At 40.0% G+C, this 17,490-nt stretch overlaps 1 protein-coding gene across 5 annotated transcripts in view; it reads left to right on the top strand.

Annotated features, from left to right (window-relative positions):
- AP4S1 (adaptor related protein complex 4 sigma 1 subunit) overlaps positions 1 to 17,490 on the top strand; it is a 66,374-nt gene that overhangs the window by 11,331 nt on the left and 37,553 nt on the right. For 4 of the 5 annotated variants that reach the window (XM_023751545.1, XM_014453343.2, XM_014453342.2 and 1 more), the window contains one exon: positions 14,749 to 14,953. In XM_023751545.1, the coding sequence (XP_023607313.1) occupies positions 14,816 to 14,953 (138 nt within the window). In that variant the 5' untranslated portion in view covers positions 14,749 to 14,815. Of the gene's footprint in view, positions 1 to 14,181; positions 14,285 to 14,748; positions 14,954 to 17,490 lie in introns of all 5 variants that reach the window. The other variant, XM_023751544.1, reaches the window with a different exon arrangement.

The raw sequence follows: 17,490 nt of genomic DNA, 5'->3' as shown, positions 1-17,490 counted from the left end.
TAGGTGTAGAGGCTAGGTTTGATTCACCTTTTCAGTTTCATGGCAAGAATACTTCTCCATTGGGGATGCAGTATACTTTGTAATGTATCATACCAAGCGGCACATAATGTCTAGTTGTCCTGATTTCAGTACTGTTTGATCACCCTAACCCTGTTCCAGCTATCATCAGCCATAGCTGCTAGCTAGCTGTGTTTTAACACATACATTGTGTTCTACCCTCAACATTTTCTCTCCACTCGGGGTCTGTCCTTCCAGAAAAGAGGTTCTGCTGGGTGTTTCCAGTCTTCAAGGTTGGGGATTGGACTCATTGGCAAAAGGGACCCTGCCAGGCCTCCTCTGTTCCCACTGTGGCTCTTAGATTCACTCCTGGGGTTCTCACTTCAGGGGTGGAGAGCTTTCTTTGGATGATGACTTGGTGATTTGCGGGCTCCTTGGCTCTTTTTACCCTTACAATTCACTTTTTCTAAATTTGGCTCTGTCAGCACAGCTGTGGTCACCACTTCTTGTTGCTCAGGGTAGTTTGATCCTACCCATTCGTGTTCTAGAGCAGCAACCTTCACCCTCTTTTTTCTCATGACACACAAACTAATTACTGAAATTCTGCAGCAATTTGCCAGTCTGACAAAAAAAATTTGATTCGTTCACACCGGCGGCTATTATCATATTTCTATTTGACCATAAGGGATAAGAGGTCACTGCCCCTGACTAAATAGTCTGCTATAGCATGTTTTAAACGTTCTTATAGCACACCTGCCTGAAAAACTCCGTTCTAAAGCTCCAGGGGATGTTTTTCACCTAGTTTTTTTGGTGAAGGTGTTGCCTGTAGAATTTTTTTTTCTGTCCTAGCTATTCCCACCATTTTCTGTGTGGGGATTCTGGAAGATCACGAAACCACGCTGCTGCCTCTCTACACTCTCAGCATTTCAGAGTTTAAATCGCCTGCTGTTTAATCTTTTACTATAGCCCTGCAGCTGAAATATTTTTAGTTGACCACTACTAAATAATTGTGACATTATTCAAATACTGTGTGATATCAATGAGTGTAAATTTAAGAATGAATGTCCTCTGAGCAACAGACGGGCAGGCTCTCGAATCTCCCATTGACAACTTCAGTGGAAGCTGTAACATGTTGCTACACTTTATCATGAAACTGAGAAAAGCAAAAAGGCTCCTAGCAAAGGGCAGCCAAGCAGGCCACCTGAAAGGCTCTGCATTCACCCTGACATCGGATCTGAACGAGAATGATACTGAATTCAGATAGGCGCCTGAAACTTGCCGTGGACAGCATTCGCCAGGTATGTTTTATTTATTGGAACTAGAAAGGGAGAGTAGTTGAACTCACTGAAGAGCAAATCACACATAAGAATTTTGAAGTTTAGGTCTAATCACAAATGTTAAACCCACTGTGGTAAATGTAGTAGTACGGGCTTTACTGTTCTAAATGTTCACATCTGATTGAGCCACTTCTGAGGCATTATAGGCTCCATGTTGGGGTCAACTAAAATTAAATGGTCTGTTAGAATTGCACCTTTTGTCATATGCTCCGGGGTCAAGATTGAAACTGCCGAAGTTTCCATATTAGCAGGAAATGCTTTTGTATAGAGGTTCAGGGCTAGGTTTACAGTAGTGAATGGGCAGTGAAATTGTGTGTCCACGTCATTACAGTCATCACTGAATCGCTGGGGTCTTGAAGCAAACCTGGCGATAAAGAGCAGTGGTGAGCGCACCAAGGCCTGAGCCCGGCCAGCAGGAGCTGGGTCCTCCCTCCACACTTTCTGAGTGACCTTTGGCAAGTGACTCAGTTTCACATCTGTACTTAAGTGGAGGTAAAAGCAACCTCTAACTAGTAGAGCTATTCTGAGGATTAAATGAATAGCGCCTGGCTATTTAGTAAGCACCGTGTAAGTGTTTTCTACTGTTCTTATCTCTCTTCATGAGTTGGTTTATTGGGTGATATCCCCAAACATATTACAGAATGAATAATGCCTTTCAGGTTGTAGCACTGAAGGTCTTTCACGCCACCATCAGACACTGGGAGCATTAATTACTCACTTGAATTAGAGTTAGTTGTGGCCATGTCACTAACAAAAACGATATATCCTGTTGGGTTAGTAAACTGATTCCCAAATTGAGGTTTAATACAGTAATTTTTATGTTTCATTGCTTCTTTTAGAGTGATGATCTGCAAAGAGAATTTTTTATTGCAGCCATAATTGTCTAAGAGATATCTTCAGGCTCCAAAAATATTGCTATAGCTTTTAATAGTGCTTGATTTTTAACTCAGGACACATTTTAATTAGGAATATCTTAAATAATACCTTTAATACATAGTTCTGGTTTCATAGTATTATTTTCATGTATGTTTGGGCGGGGGGCGGGGGGGAAATCACATGGTAACTAATTTTCCCCCCAGGTAATGTGAACATTAGGGTAAAAGACTTTATAATGTTGAAACAGATTATTAATTGCAGATAAGTTACGAAGTGATTATTTTATTGAAACAATTTCTGTAATTTGAGTGTTGCACTTTAATTTATAGTCAACTTCTCAGAGATATATTTTGTGTAAAGTGAGATTCCTCTGCATCCCAATGAAGTTTGTTTCTTCTTTGTTTTACCGATAGGAGCCATCAGCATATCAAATTTTAATTCTAAATTACTTAGAATTCTAAATTAGTTTGATTTGAATTTAAAACCTGTAACATTGTACTTGACTCTATAAGAATCCTAATGCAATGCCTACTAGATTACTCACTACTCTTCAGAAGAGGGATAATGTATAAGAAGAATTTATCTTTGTATGTCTTTCCCAGTTTTTTTTTTTTAATATATTTTATTGATTTTTTACAGAGAGGAAGGGAGAGAGATAGAGAGTTAGAAACATCGATCAGCTGCCTCCTGCACATCTCCTACTGGGGATGTGCCCGCAACCCAGGTACATGCCCTTGACCGGAATCGAACCTGGGACCTTTGAGTCCGCAGGCCGACGCTCTATCCACTGAGCCAAACCGGTTTCGGCCTTTCCCAGTTTTTAGGGGAAATCAGATGTCCAAAAAGAATAAACAGAATCTAAGTTAAGAAATACAGAAGTTAAATTTATCAGAATGCAGAACCTCTGGTTTGAAGTACTTTTCTAATTTGAGGATGAAACTTGATTCACCATTTTATAGAATGGGAAGTATTACATAGTAATCCTAGTTGTCTTCCGGAGTCCCTCCTTATTGACGCATTGTAACATCACAGTATCAAATCCTGGAGGATCCCAGCCAGATTTCTAAATTTCTGGTCCCTATTGCTTCTTTAAAACTAAGATATTGTGTGTCATTTTAATCAAAAATTCAGTGAAGGTTTTTAGTCATTAAGCACAAATATTTAATTTGTGTGGCTAATTTTAACCGAATAATTTAATATAAAACTACCCACACAGGGCTGTTTCTAACCCATGCCAACGTTATGTCTAAGTAAAAATTTAGTTCCCTATTTTAAATTTCAAAATAAATTACCTGCTACTACAACCAAATAAAAGAGCCTAGCCCAAGTGACTCGGTTGATTGGAGCATCATTGGTGCATTGAAAGGTTGCTGGTGCGATTCCTGGGCAGGGCACATATCTGGATTTTGGGTTCGATTTCTGTCTGGGTGTGTATAGAAGGCAATCGATCGATGTTTCTCTCTTACATTGGTCTCTCTCTCTCTCTCTCTCTCTCTCTCTCTCTCTCCTCCCTGCGCACCCCATTCCTTCCTCTCTCTAAGCATGTCCTCAGATAAGGATTAATAAATAAATAAAATATAATTTTAGAAGAAAAATTTAGTTTGATTTTGAAAGATACATAGTATCTCCATTGTGTGTAGTAATGGGAAGGTTAAATCCAGTTACTAGTCTAAAAGCAGATTCTCTTTTCTCAGAAGAGTGGAAGGAGCCTGGCCGGCGTGGCTCAGTGGTTTAGTGTCAACCTATGAGCCATGAGGTCACGGTTCGATTCCTGGTCAAGGGCACATGCCCAGTGGGGGGCGTGTGGGAAGCAGCATGGTTCTCTCTCATCACTGATGTTTCTATCTCTCTCTCTCCCCCTCCCTTCCTCTCTGAAATCAATAAAAAGATATTTTAAAAAAAAAAAAAGAATGGAAGGTGAGATAACAACAGGCTCGTTTGAATGCCAGCCATTAGCAGTTTATATCCCTCCACCAACAGATCTGATAGTGGATAGCTCTTTGGAAAATGTCTGGTGGACAGTCTATTCTCAACCCCTCCATCCCCCACTCCGCACACACACACAGATGGCTAATGAATAAAAATAAAACAAGTACTTTCAAATAGACAATGTCATGGTCTATTTATAGTAGATAAATTGCTCATCCTCAGTTTTGTTTTGTAGAAAAGCAGACAAGAATTTATTGACTGCACAAAAATATACTTAGCACAGTGAAACAAGGAATGGCTTCGCATAGAAGAAGCAACAGGAGAGCCTAGGCTGGGCTGCCTTGGCTCACTGGGAAAGTCAGAGAAAAGGGGGCCTTGGGGGCAGGTTCAGGGCACTAGGAGGAGGAGCTGCTGCCCATTGCTCCCCTGGTTATAAGTCTCATGGGGTCCCTTAGAGGTTATGGGATATGTGCCTGTCGGGGGCTGGGGGGGGGGAGGGAATGACACGGGCATGCTCCCTGGAGGGAGAGCGCCTCATCCTCAGTTTTTGAAATATTTTTCCCCCTGCCTTAATCATGTTGCTATAAAGACCTTACAAATTGTTCCATTCGCCTCCCTAAATTAGGATAGAAAGGCTGATAACTTGAACATCTCCAAAAATATAATATCTACCCTTTTCAGTAAAACTTACAGCTTATCTCTGCTTTATTTTTTTATGTTTAAGGTTACAGATAACCATACTTATTTGGACTTACTGTGTTTTGAACCAGAATTTAATGAGACTTTTAAATAAATTTACCAAAATGGCTTTAGATCAAGATCTGAGAGATACATGAAGCTTTAGAAATTTTTCAGATACACTGTTAAAAAAATGGTAGACCAGACTGTTAAGGCTTATTCTCAAAGTGTTTTTCTAATTTTTCTTCATAACCAATAGCTTTAGGATTTGATTGGAATTTAACTTTTTAAAGTGTTTTAGCTATTTAAAAACTATTTGAGTTTTTTAAAAAAGCAGCATATATGTAAATGTGTTTAATGCCAAATTAATCAAGTGTTGTTGAAATACTTCTTTTTTCTTTTAATTAAACAATGCACCTTTTTTTTTTTTTTAAGAGAGAGGGAGAACATTGATGTGAGAGAGAAACATTGATCAGTTGCCTCCTGCACATGCCTGGACCTGGGATCGAACTGGCAACCTGGGTATGGAACCCACCACCTTTTGGTGTATGAGAGATTCTCCAACCAACTGAGCCCCACCGGCCAGGAATTATTTTTTTAGAGAGGGAGAGAGAGGAATGGAGAGGAAGAGAGAGAGAGAGAGAGAGAGAGAGAGAGAAGAAGAAGAAGAAGAAGAAGAAGAAGAAGAAGGAGGAGGAGGAGGAGGAGGAGGAGGAGGAGGAGGAGGAGGAGGGGGAGATGAGGAGGAAAGGGAGAGGGAGAGGAGAGGGAGAGGAGAGAAGAGAAGAGAAACATCAATTTGTTGTTCCATTTATATATGTATTCATTGTTTGATTCTTGTATGTGCACTGACCAGGGATTAAACCCACAACTTTGGTGTATTGGGACAATGCTCTAACCATGGTGCTACCTGGCCAGGGCCAAAATGTTGTTGAAATATTTCTTGCCCTAGCCGGTCCTGGGTTCGATTTCAGTCAAGGGCACATGCTCGGGTTGTGGGCTCGATCCCCAGTGCGGGGTGTGCAGGAGGCAGCGGATCAATGATTATCTCTTATCATTGATGTTTCTAGCTCTCCCTTCCTCTCTGAAATCAATAAAAATATTTTTAAAAATATTTCTTGAGTGACCCAGAGATTTAACAAAAGTAAAAATCTCAGAGGAAGCTACTAAAGTGTATGCTGAATCATAAAAGAGGTTTAGAAAGCCAAATGGAGGAACAAGGGGCAGGAGAATAGATGAAAAAAAAAAAAAAGAAAGAAAGACAGAGTAGGTGGCAGGTTTCTTGTCCAATTTTAGTGGAACTGCAATAGGGAAGAGTCTGTCCGGAAGAATATCTGGCATATGCTGGGGAGGATGAGGAAGAAAAGGGGAACTCTGTGGAGTACTTTACATGACCTTTATCTCATTTAGTCCTCACTGTAAGTCAGAGGCAGCTGTCATTCCATTCAGATGAGAAAACGGAATCATTGTAGAATTCCAATAAATTTTGAAGCAAAGAAACAAACTGTTTTAGGGTCTAATAAAAGAAAATACAGCATATTACAAACTCTGAGGAAAATGCTTCCACTTAGATGGAAATCTGCTACTGATCAGTGTGATTTCCTCTTATTTAAGTATGGAGAAGTCCAGGAACAGCTAAACCCGAGGCCTATGGAATGAATGGATTTGGTGTGGCAAATAGAACTGAGCAGTTGCTATTTTCACAGTTCCTTTGTTTAGGCCATACTAATTAGATGCCCTCAGCATTTTGAAAAACACTACATATTTTAAAGAAATGTGGCATTTAGAAATGCCAAAGTAAGTGAAACAATAGCTTCTTTATTCAGAATAAACATTTTCAGTTGGATAATTTCGCAAAATTATATAATGCAACTCAACTTTTAAACAAACTTTGTGTGACTTATAAAAAGTAACACATCTCTTAAAATTTGGGAAATAAAGTAAGGACTGAGAATAAAAATTGCCCCTAATCCTACCATCTAGATTTAAGCAAAATGGATTTTGGTATAATTCCTTTCTTTTCCACTTATTTCACGGTAACTGAACTCTGTATAATGTACATGTATAATGATTTTTAGTAAATTTACGAAGTTGTACAAAGATTACCACAACCAGTTGTTAAAACATTTATATCATTCCAAAAAGAATCCTATCCCCATTTTGCCCCAAACCTCTCTTTCCTGGCCTTAGGTGACCACAAATACAGTTTCTACCTATAAATTTGCCATTTCTGGATATTTCATATCAATGGAATTATACAATAGTAGAATTGTGCAACTGGCTTCTTTCACTTAACAGTGTTTTCAAGATTCATCATTTTTTTGTAGCAGTATTTTCTTCCCTTTTGTTGATGAATTGTTTTCTATTGTATGTAGATTTACCATATTTTGTTTATTTCTTCAATAGCTGATGGACATTTGGCTTGTTTCCACTTTGGGGTTATTGTGAATAATGATTCTATGAACATTCATGTACAAGTCTTCTTTGTGCACATACGTTTTCAATTCTCGAGTATATACTTTGAATTGCTGGATAATATGGTAAATATGTGTTTAACTTTTTAACAAACTGCCAAATTGTTTCCCAAAGTAGCTGTAACATTTACATTCCCACCAGCACTATATGGGGTTCTAGTATCTCCACATCCTGGCCAGCACTTATTTTCTGTCTTTTTTATGATAGCTATTCAAGGGGGTGTGAGGTGGTATCTTCTTGTGTTTTTTTTTAAAATAAATATATTTTTATTTATTTCAGAGAGGAAGGGAGAAGGAGAGAGACAGAAACATCAATGATGAGAGAGAATCATTGATCGGTTGCCTCATACAAGCCCCGGACTGGGGATCAAGCCCCCAACCTGGGCATGTGCCCTGACCAGAAATCGAACGGTGACCTCCAGTTTCATAGGTTGTCGCCCAACACTGAGTCATGCCTGCTGGGCTTCTTGTAGTTTTAATTTGCATTTTCCTAAAAGTTAATGATGGTAGCCATTCATTTATCCTCTTTGTTCAAATGTATTTTCAGATCCATTTTTCAATTGTGTTGCTGGTCTTCCTGTTAAGGGTTATAATCCAGTATGTTATTTGTTGTTCAGATAATTCTAGTTTGGCCATTGGGAGCTCTTTCTGATTGTCAGTCTGTCTGTCTATCTATCTCTCCAGCTCACACCCCCGGCCTCGCAGCCCCACCTGGCACCCCACCTTGGCCTGGCGCTGCCCCCTCACCTGCTCCACCATCCTTCCTGTGGGGCGATTGATCGGGTCCGGGCCCTCCACCCGGCTCCCTCAGCACATGGGAGCCGGGCGGCAGCCCCACCCCCCACTACTGCTGCTGGTCACCATCTGTGGGGTGATCGACCCCCACTCACACCCGCCTTGACCTGATGTCGCCCGCTCACCTGCTCCACCATCCCGCCACGGTCCCACTCTTGTCAGGGCCCATTGGGGCTGGCAGCGCCTCCACTGCCTCCTGCTGCCAGCGCTACGTCACCGACGCCCTCCATGTTCTGCACCGCCCCCTGGTGGTCAGCACACATCATAGCGAGCGGTAGAACTTCCAGTCAAATGACCACTCGAGGGGACTATTTGCATATTAGGCTTTTATTATCTAGGATAGGATAGTTGTGAAACCATCACCATAACCCTATACCTCTTAGGCCTTACCCCTTGAAACCTCATCCCCTGACAATCTTTAATCTACTTCCGTCTGTCGATTTCCCTATTCTGGACATTCCATATAAATGTCCTTGTGACTGGCTTCTTTCACTTAGCACAGTGGTCGGCAAACTCATTAGTCAACAGAGCCAAATATCAACAGTACAAGGGTCAAATATCAACAGTACAACGATTGAAATTTCTTTTGAGAGCCAAATTTTTTAAACTTAAACTATATAGGTAGGTACATTGTTATTAACTTAATTAGGGTACTCCTAAGGCTTAGAAAGAGCCACACTCAAGGGGCCAAAGAGCCGCATGTGGCTTGCGAGCCGCAGTTTGCCGACCACGGACTTAGCATAATGCTTTCAAGGTTCATCTGTCTGTTCTTTTTTTCTTTTTCTTTTGTTTTATTTCTTTTTGTTTTTGTATGATTTCTATCTGGCCTCTTTTTAATCTTTAGCTATTTAGATGTCCCTTCTACATCATTGTAATCTATATGAGTATAGAATTTGGTACTCTGATTTTGTGACTTAACATTATTTTATCTACATTTTTCCTTTTTAATCTATATTTTTCTATTCTTCTGCATAGTCTGAATATTTATTTAATGGTGAAAAGATATCAAGTTAGTGTTCATTTAACACATAGTTCTGAGTTTGAAGTATCTGAGCTAGTTTCATTTTTTTACTATTTTAAATAATATTGCTATGAATTTTCATGCATATGGATTTTTAATTATACTTTAAGATAGATTCCCAGGACTGAAATGCTTGAGTTAAAAGCTAGAATTATTTTCATGATTTTTTTGTTATATTCTACCAGGTTACACTGTGGAAAATTTGTAACAAATTAAAGGTCCACTAAGTTTATATATATATGAATTTCAAAGTGAATTCCCATTTACTCACCACCTAGATTCTTCCATTAATGTTTTACTATATTTACTTTATCATATATCTAACCATCTATCAATTTATCTTAGTTTTTAGTGCATTTCGAAGTATAAATATCAATACAGTTTGCCCAAATACTTCAACATTTATATAATTAACTAGAGTATTAGTTTCTTTTTGTAAAATTTGCGTATAATAAATGCATGAATCTTTAAAGTACATTTGCTGAGTTTTAAAAAACCCATACATCTGTGTAACCCAAATTCCTCACAACTACAGTTTTTACCAAATGAAATGTCAAAGAAAATACTAGAGTGCAATATGCATAGTATGGATAAGCATTGTTTTGTGAACTTTTGTTTCAGATATTATGTGCCTGTATATGGGGTCACAGTGTAAAATATCTTTCTTATCACAATAAGAGAGTGAAAATCACTGGTCTGATAGCGGGGTTCAGCGTGTAATTAAATAATGATTATATAGGGCAACAATTTTCAACCTTTTTCATCTCATGACACACATAAACTAATTACTAAAATTCTGTGGCACACCAAATAATATATTTTTTGCCGATCTGACAGAAAAATAGGTATAATTTTAATTCATTCACACTGGATGGCTGTTGTTGTGTTGGCTGTTGTCATTTTTTTTTATAATTAATAACCTAAGAGAAAAGAGGTCAGTGTCTCTGACTAAATAGTCAAATATTGCATGTTTTAAAAATTCTTGCAGTTTGGCCAGTGTGGCTCAGTTAGTTAAGCATTGTCCCATGTACCAAGAGGTCACTGGTTGGATTCCCAGTCAGGGCATATGCCTGGGTTACTGACTTGATCCCCAGTAGCTGGTATGCAGAAGGCAGGCTATGATGCTTCTCTCTCATCAATGTTTGTATCTCCCTGTCCTCTCCTTTTGGTCTAAAATCAATAAAAACAGTTTGCTTCTTGCGGAACCCTGGTTGAAAACCACTGCTATAGGGTGACAGGTTTTGTAAGATAGAGTGATGGGTTCTTAGAAAGGATAACCAGCTTTTTGTGGTTAGAAAGAGGGGATTGGCATAAGTGTGAAAGGCTTCACTGAGGAAAAGGTGCTATATTATAATAATATTGGCCAATGCTCAGTTTCTGAGAACATTACATATAATTATTCCTCTAATCCAGTGGTTCTCAACCTTCTGGCCCTTTAAATACAGTTCCTCATGTTGTGACCCAACCATAAAATTATTTTCGTTGCTACTTCATAACTGTAATGTTGCTACTGTTATGAATCGTAATGAAAATATCTGATATGCAGGATGGTCTTAGGCGACCCCTGTGAAAGGGTCGTTCGACCTCCAAAGGGGTCTCGACCCACAGGTTGAGAACTGCTGTAAGGATTAGAGTCTAATCCTTACAACCCAGAAAGTAAGTACTGTTACTTTTCCCATTGTACCTCAGACTGAGTACTGAAAGATTTAAGTAACTTGACCAGGAAAACGAAGCTAGTAAGTAGTAGAGCCAATCAAGTTCCATCCAGTTCACATGAGCTTGTGACTGTTTTATTGTACTAGAAGCCCGGTGCGCGAAATTCGTGCACTGGGGGGTCCCTCAGCCTGGCCTGGGCCCTCTCGCAGTCCTGGAGCCCTCGCTCCTTACCGCCCGCCTTCTCGCTGCTCCTTACCGCTCAGCTCGCTGCTCCTTAGCACTGTCATGGAGGCAGGAGAGGCTCCTGCCACCACCGCTGCACTCTCTAGCTGTGAGCCTGGCTTCTGGCTGAGTGGCGCTCCCCCTGTGGGAGCGCACTGACCACCAGGGGGCAGCTCCTGCATTGAGTGTCTGCCCCCTGGTGGTCAGTGCACATCATAGCAACCGGTCGTTCTGCCATAACGGTCGCTTAGGCTTTTATTATATAGATGAGTACTAAACATTTTCTTGGTGGAAATTTACTTTATAACTTGGGGATTTTATTTCAATCACTTTTATGGAATAAATAAAATGGTTTTTTGTCTGATGTTGCGAGAGAGAGAGAGAGAATGAATGAATTCTGGAGTAACTAGAAAGGATGTTAGCCATCATCAAATACCACTTTCATTTCTAGAAACTTCATACCCTACTGTTTTCATGCAGTGAATTGTTTGCTATCTCCCAAATTAGCTGTGCAGGGCATTAGAAAAGAGAACATTGAGTTCATCATTCCTAAAGCTACATGACATTGATGTTTATTAAGCTTAATTGAACATTTAATGACATAATGCATGAGTGAGGCAAAGAGGCAATGTGGTAAATTAGAGACAGCATTTGTATGAGTTGGAGACCAGAATTCAGGACTTCACTCTACATCTCAGATTATCAGTTTTCCCATCTGCAGAATGAGGGATGACAGATAAGGTGCATATGTTGCCACACCCTGCTTTCTAACCATGACTGACATTCTTAATCACTCATGGCATTCTTTTCTTCTGAACCAGAAAACAGCTCCAGACTCCTTCCCAACACAGTGCCCAAAACAGCGAGTACAGTTAGTCACCATTGGCACCCAAGTTGAAATCTATTTGTCATCTTTGGGTATGACAATCTGTAAAGGCACTTCCAGTTCTAACTCCCAGAAATACACCATCAGAAATTTGAAAGCTGTGCCCAGTTCAATATGTACTTTGGTCTTTCCAGGCTCCCTGTTCTCTAGGCATTGCATTTACATCACATGGGATCCTGGGGCACTGATGTCTTCATACCCCGGCAGACAGCCTAGTCTTGGCCTTCAGGTATCCTTGCACTTGTGTAATGAATGCTTTCCCCAGTGAAGTTTCCTTTTTCTTTGCACATTCACACAAGCTCTTGGGTATGGAATCTAAATTCCTGGCTATCAAAACATCTTCCCCAGCCATGTGTGCTGTTGAATGCAAAGAGTTTATAAAGAGAGGGAGTTCATACCTGCTCCCTGACCACTCCCAGCACTTGTCTGAGCTCATTCTGTATTTCGTAATTGATTCCCTCCTTCCTGATGATTGCTCAGCAGGAGAGGAACCTAAAGCATTCATCTTCAGTTCTCAAACATGTGCTTGTCTCTGAATCTCCACATTGTACATTTGGGTGTTGTTTATTTTATAATACAAATAATTTATAATTTTGTGTGTTCATTTTATTACCACTGTGTAATTCTACAGTTATATATTGTGTAATTATGAGCATGCAAAAAAGTGTTGTATTCAAAATTTTAGATGCCTTCAGCTACTATTTGCAAGACTTGCACCCTAATGAGTATCAATTCAACACGTCCTTGTATGTCCTCCTTGATCTTGAAGTCAGTGGGAAGGAATGCTGTGCTTGTGAGGTAGGACCAATGTGATCCCTCGGTGTAGCATCTCAGGGGGATCATTTTACATCTTCTTTTACCACTCAGTGCAACCAGAGCATTTAAAGGCAAAGCCTTAGCCATGAGTTCCTTTGAGACAATATATTTTCCTTTTACCTGGCAGCTAGTATCCAAGGTATAGGACTGTAATTTCTAAGATTCATAAAGATAGTTTTAAAGTAACTTTGCTGAAAGGGAATAAAAGAAAGGATGGTAATCTTAATTTACTAGTCATGTGTCATAATTTACTGGGAATAATTTGTAAAGAGAATAAAAGCAGCAAGTAATACCAAATGATTAAGCAGCATAAAGTATGTTGCCATCCCACCTACAGTAGTGAGCGTATCATCCTGGAAAAGGGAGTGAATGGCCACAAGTGTGCCCCTGGCACAGCTGTATGACCTTCTCTGAGCTGGTCTAGATGACATCCTGTTCTGCACACTGATTGAACGCAGCAACCAAAAGTGTATTTAAGAGCTATTGTCTTTTGCACTGATTTTCACAGATATTATAAAATGTGAATATGATATTGTCAAATGAGCCAATGCGGCAACTCGGATGCTCATGATGAAAGGTCTGGCCATTAGTCAATATTGTACTTTTTTGCAATTGATTCTTTCAGAATCTATATTAAGTGTAAAAGGAACAAACATAAGATTCGATACAGCTTAGTTAGAAATAAAGCCACACTATGAACTCCTGGATGATAAGGATTATGTGTTTGTCCTCTAAGCTGGCCTTCACCCCTGGCAAAATAATCCAGGGACTTTGGGTGTCTTAATCCCTGAACTTCAATTTGCTTGTCCTTAAAATGGGGATAACAGAAGTACCTGCCTCAGAGAATTGTGAAAATTTAATAATATATGTACATTGCTTAGTACAGACCTTATAGGACTTGTTATAGGGCCTTGTTATTATAGTTGCTACTACGACTACTGCTTCCAACATTAAGGGAAAAAAGCTTCACTATAGATCTTGTCTCCATTGTCCATAAAATAGTTCCTATTCTTTCGCAGGACTTCTAAAGCCATTATCATCTTATGTGAGCAGCTCAGTTTCCTATGACTCTTCTTCCTGCCCCCTGAACTACAGCCATTGAACTTTCCAGAGCTTTCATATCCCTGCTTTCTCTGCCCCAGAGTCACTTCCTGTAGATCATTGTTAAGAACCCCCCCACCCCCAATATATTTTTATTGATTTCAGAGAGGAAGGGAGAGGGAGAGAGAGAGATAGAAACATCAATGATGAGAGAATACTGGGGATCTAGCCCGCAACCGGACATGTGCCCTGACTGGGAATCAAACTGTGACCTCCTGGTTCATAGGTTGACGCTCAACCACTGAGCCACACTGACCTGGCTGTTAAGGACTTGTTAACTGCCCCTTCTTTGAGAAGCCGTTCCCAACACTCCTGTGATGTGCCTTGCCCTCCTGTCTGTGCACCAGTTGTAACTCATTACCTCGTACTGTTGTTACTTGTTTACCTATCTAGCATCTTTGCTAGTTGTGAAGATCAGAAATCGTTACTTCATCTCTATATTCTTCTGGTGCTTGACACATCAGTCCAACAAGACTGATGAGTCCATGGATCAAACGTGAGTAGAAGTACTGTGGATACTAAAAATGTTTGGGAAGATAATTAATGAACATTTATGGTTAATTATTTAGTAAAACCTCATTTAGTTCATAGTAGTGAAGACCAATGACATCAGAAGACATTTTTTATTTACTTCTGATTCATCTGTAGAACACATTTAATATGATCCTTTTTTTTCTTTCTTTTTTTTTTTAAAGATATTTTATTGATTTTTTACAGAGAGGAAGGGAGAGAGATAGAGAGTTAGAAACATCGATGAGAGAGAAACACCGATCAGCTGCCTCCTGCACATCTCCCACTGGGGATGTGTCCGCAACCCATGTACATGCCCTTGACCGGAATCGAACCCGGGACCCTTCAGTCCGCAGGCTGACGCTCTATCCACTGAGCCAAACCGGTTTTGGCTAATATGATCCTTTATGAAAATTGATCTTGCCGTTCTGTTTTTCTTTCATCCTTCAGGTTCTAATTATAGCCACCCTTGCCATAACTTTTGATTTATATTTGGAAAAATACTGTCCAGAAAAAAATGATAAAATTCTTCCTCATGGTGAATAAACAAGGGCAGACCCGGCTGTCTAAGTACTATGAGCATGTGGATATTAATAAGCGTACAATTCTGGAAACAGAAGTCATCAAAAGCTGTCTCTCTCGATCCAGTGAACAAGTAAGTTTCCAATTCTCTTTATCTCTGCATTCAACTCAGCGGTGGCATATCTGCTACTACCGTGTCTCAGGGGGCATTGTTTTCTTTGAACTACATTCTTTCAACAGCTATTAGGGAAAATAACAAGTGAAATGAAGGCTGAAGCATAGCTCTCCTTACATCCCTTTAAGGAAAATAAAAACAAAGCAAACCAGAAAAAGTCTTGGGTTCATATTTAGGTCAGCATATTTGTCTCAATGCAACATGGAAGTGGCACCTCAAACTTGTTCCTGCTGATAGACATATCTTCTTTTTTTGTTTGTATGAATTCAGCCCTTGGAACTCTTAGGAGCACTTGTAGCAGGTGGTTTTCTTTAAGCCAAAAGTTGAAGATCAGATGACCAGTATAGAGGTAAACACTCAAGACACACTTTGTGCCAGAGAATAATAATATGATTCTCATATGTGGTGCAGTTTGTTTCTGCTTATTATTTTTGTGAATTTGCCACCAACATAATACTGGAACTAGTGATTTTAAAACAAACTTGATTTGACCTGTGTTCTTTTATTATATAGATAAGAGAAATGGAAGTTAAAAAAAAAAAAGAAACAACAAATCCATTCATTCGGCCAAACTTAAGGTTAAATTAAATCATTAAATAATTTAAAAATGGGAATTTTTTAAAACTGAGTTTATGTTTACAAAGAACTTTGAGTGGATAATTATTTAATCCAGGTCCTAAACTTTGAATCTATTGGAAATCACTGAACAAACTGAGGCAAAATCAGAAAGCTTGTTTAAAACACCCATTCATTTAGCCAGTTCTCCATTTCACTGCCTAGGTAGAAAGGCTGGCTGTGGGAACCACTGCTAAGTCATAAATATTAAGCTACATCAGTGCTTCAGAAGTTAATGCGTTGGAACTGTGTTTCCCTTGTCTTCTAAATTGATTTTCCATTTGGAACATCTCAAGAGTTTTCTTTGTATTACTACTTTGGCCTGCCATGGTACACACTGCTTTGCCTAGTTGTCAAAGGAAACAGGAACTATTAAAGGACTTTGTTAATAGCCACATAATTTAAGTAAAGGTAGGCACACTCCAGAAGCACTCATGCTTGAATCTTCCTATAATTTCAACTCCATAATTTCAAACATCCCTTACACTTAAAGGTTATTCTTGTTAAATATGTGCTTTTGAATAAATACACTGTTAGATATTTTTGAAGCACTCTAAATTATTTTAGACTTTAATAAGAATCCACTGGTGTTTTGTCATAATCAGGCACAATCTCAGCTTAGTTTATATTTTATCCTCAAAGTACTTTGATACTTTTTAAAAATACATATATTTTTTATTGATTTCAGAGAGGAAGGGAGAGGAAGAGGGAAAGAGAGATAGAAACATCAATGATGAGCCCTAGCTGGTTTGGGTCAGTGGATAGAGCATTGGCCTACGGACAGAAGGGTCCCGGGTTCAATTCCGGTCAAGGACACATGTGGACTCGATCCCCAGTAGGGGGCATGCAGGAGGCAGCCAATCAGTGATTCTCATCACTGATGTTTCTATCTCTCTTTCCCTCTCCCTTCCACTCTGAAATCAATAAAAATAAAAAAAATATATATATATACACACACACACATATTATATATAAAAAGAAACATCAGTAATGAGAAAGAATCATTGATCAGCTGCCTCCTGCATGCCCCCTATTGGGGATCGAGCCTGCAACCCAGACATGTGACCTAACCCAGGAATTGAACTGTGACCTCCTGATTTATAGGTTGACACTGAACCACTGAGCCACACCAGTTGGGCTCTTGATACTTCTTTTTAATGTCAAAAACTTCTGAGAAGCTTTGAAAATGTTCCTCAGTTCATTAAAATAGGTTGTGTTTCCTTGAAAGATCCAACTGAGTACAAACCACCCTGGCTCTACAGTTAGCCAAAGGCTGAGAATGGTCCTGCACTTACTACCTTTATCCTAATCTACACTAATAAAAGAGAAAAATGGTAATTGGCGTACAACCGCTACCCTTCCCATTGGCTAATCAGCATATCCTATGCAAATTAACTGTCAGCCAAGATGGCGGCCGGCAGCCAGGCAGCTTAAAGCGGAACATGAGGCTTGCTTGCTCCAGGGACCGAGGAAGCCAAGATTCCCCTCCTGCTGCCGCCTGGCTCTGAGCTCCTGAAGCAACAGCTCCAAAAGATACAATGTTTCAATTATAGAAGCTAAAAATGGCGGTTAATTTGCATATACCAGTTGCAAGGGAAGACTGAGGACAACATGGAGGCCAAGAGGTACAGAAGGGAGCTAAGTAGAGGCCTCGAGGACAGAAAAGGACCCAAGGCTACAGAGGTGTGAGGTGGGAGGTGGGAGGGCAAGCCCAGCCACAGCGGCTGCAAGGAGGGGCAGTGGCTCGGAGGGGAATGGGCAGCGCTTGGGAGCGGGAGGGGAAACCGGCCACAGCGCCCGGGAGCGGGAGGGGAAACCCCCCACAGCGCCTGGGAGCGGGAGGGGAAACCCCCACAGCGCCTGGGAGCGGGAGGGGAAAC

This window comes from Myotis lucifugus, unplaced genomic scaffold, assembly GCF_000147115.1.
Source record: "Myotis lucifugus unplaced genomic scaffold, Myoluc2.0 scaffold_22, whole genome shotgun sequence".
Classification (NCBI taxonomy): Eukaryota; Metazoa; Chordata; class Mammalia; order Chiroptera; family Vespertilionidae; genus Myotis; species Myotis lucifugus.
Note: the sequence above shows the minus strand (reverse complement) of the source record. Positions and strands in the feature narration are given on the sequence as shown.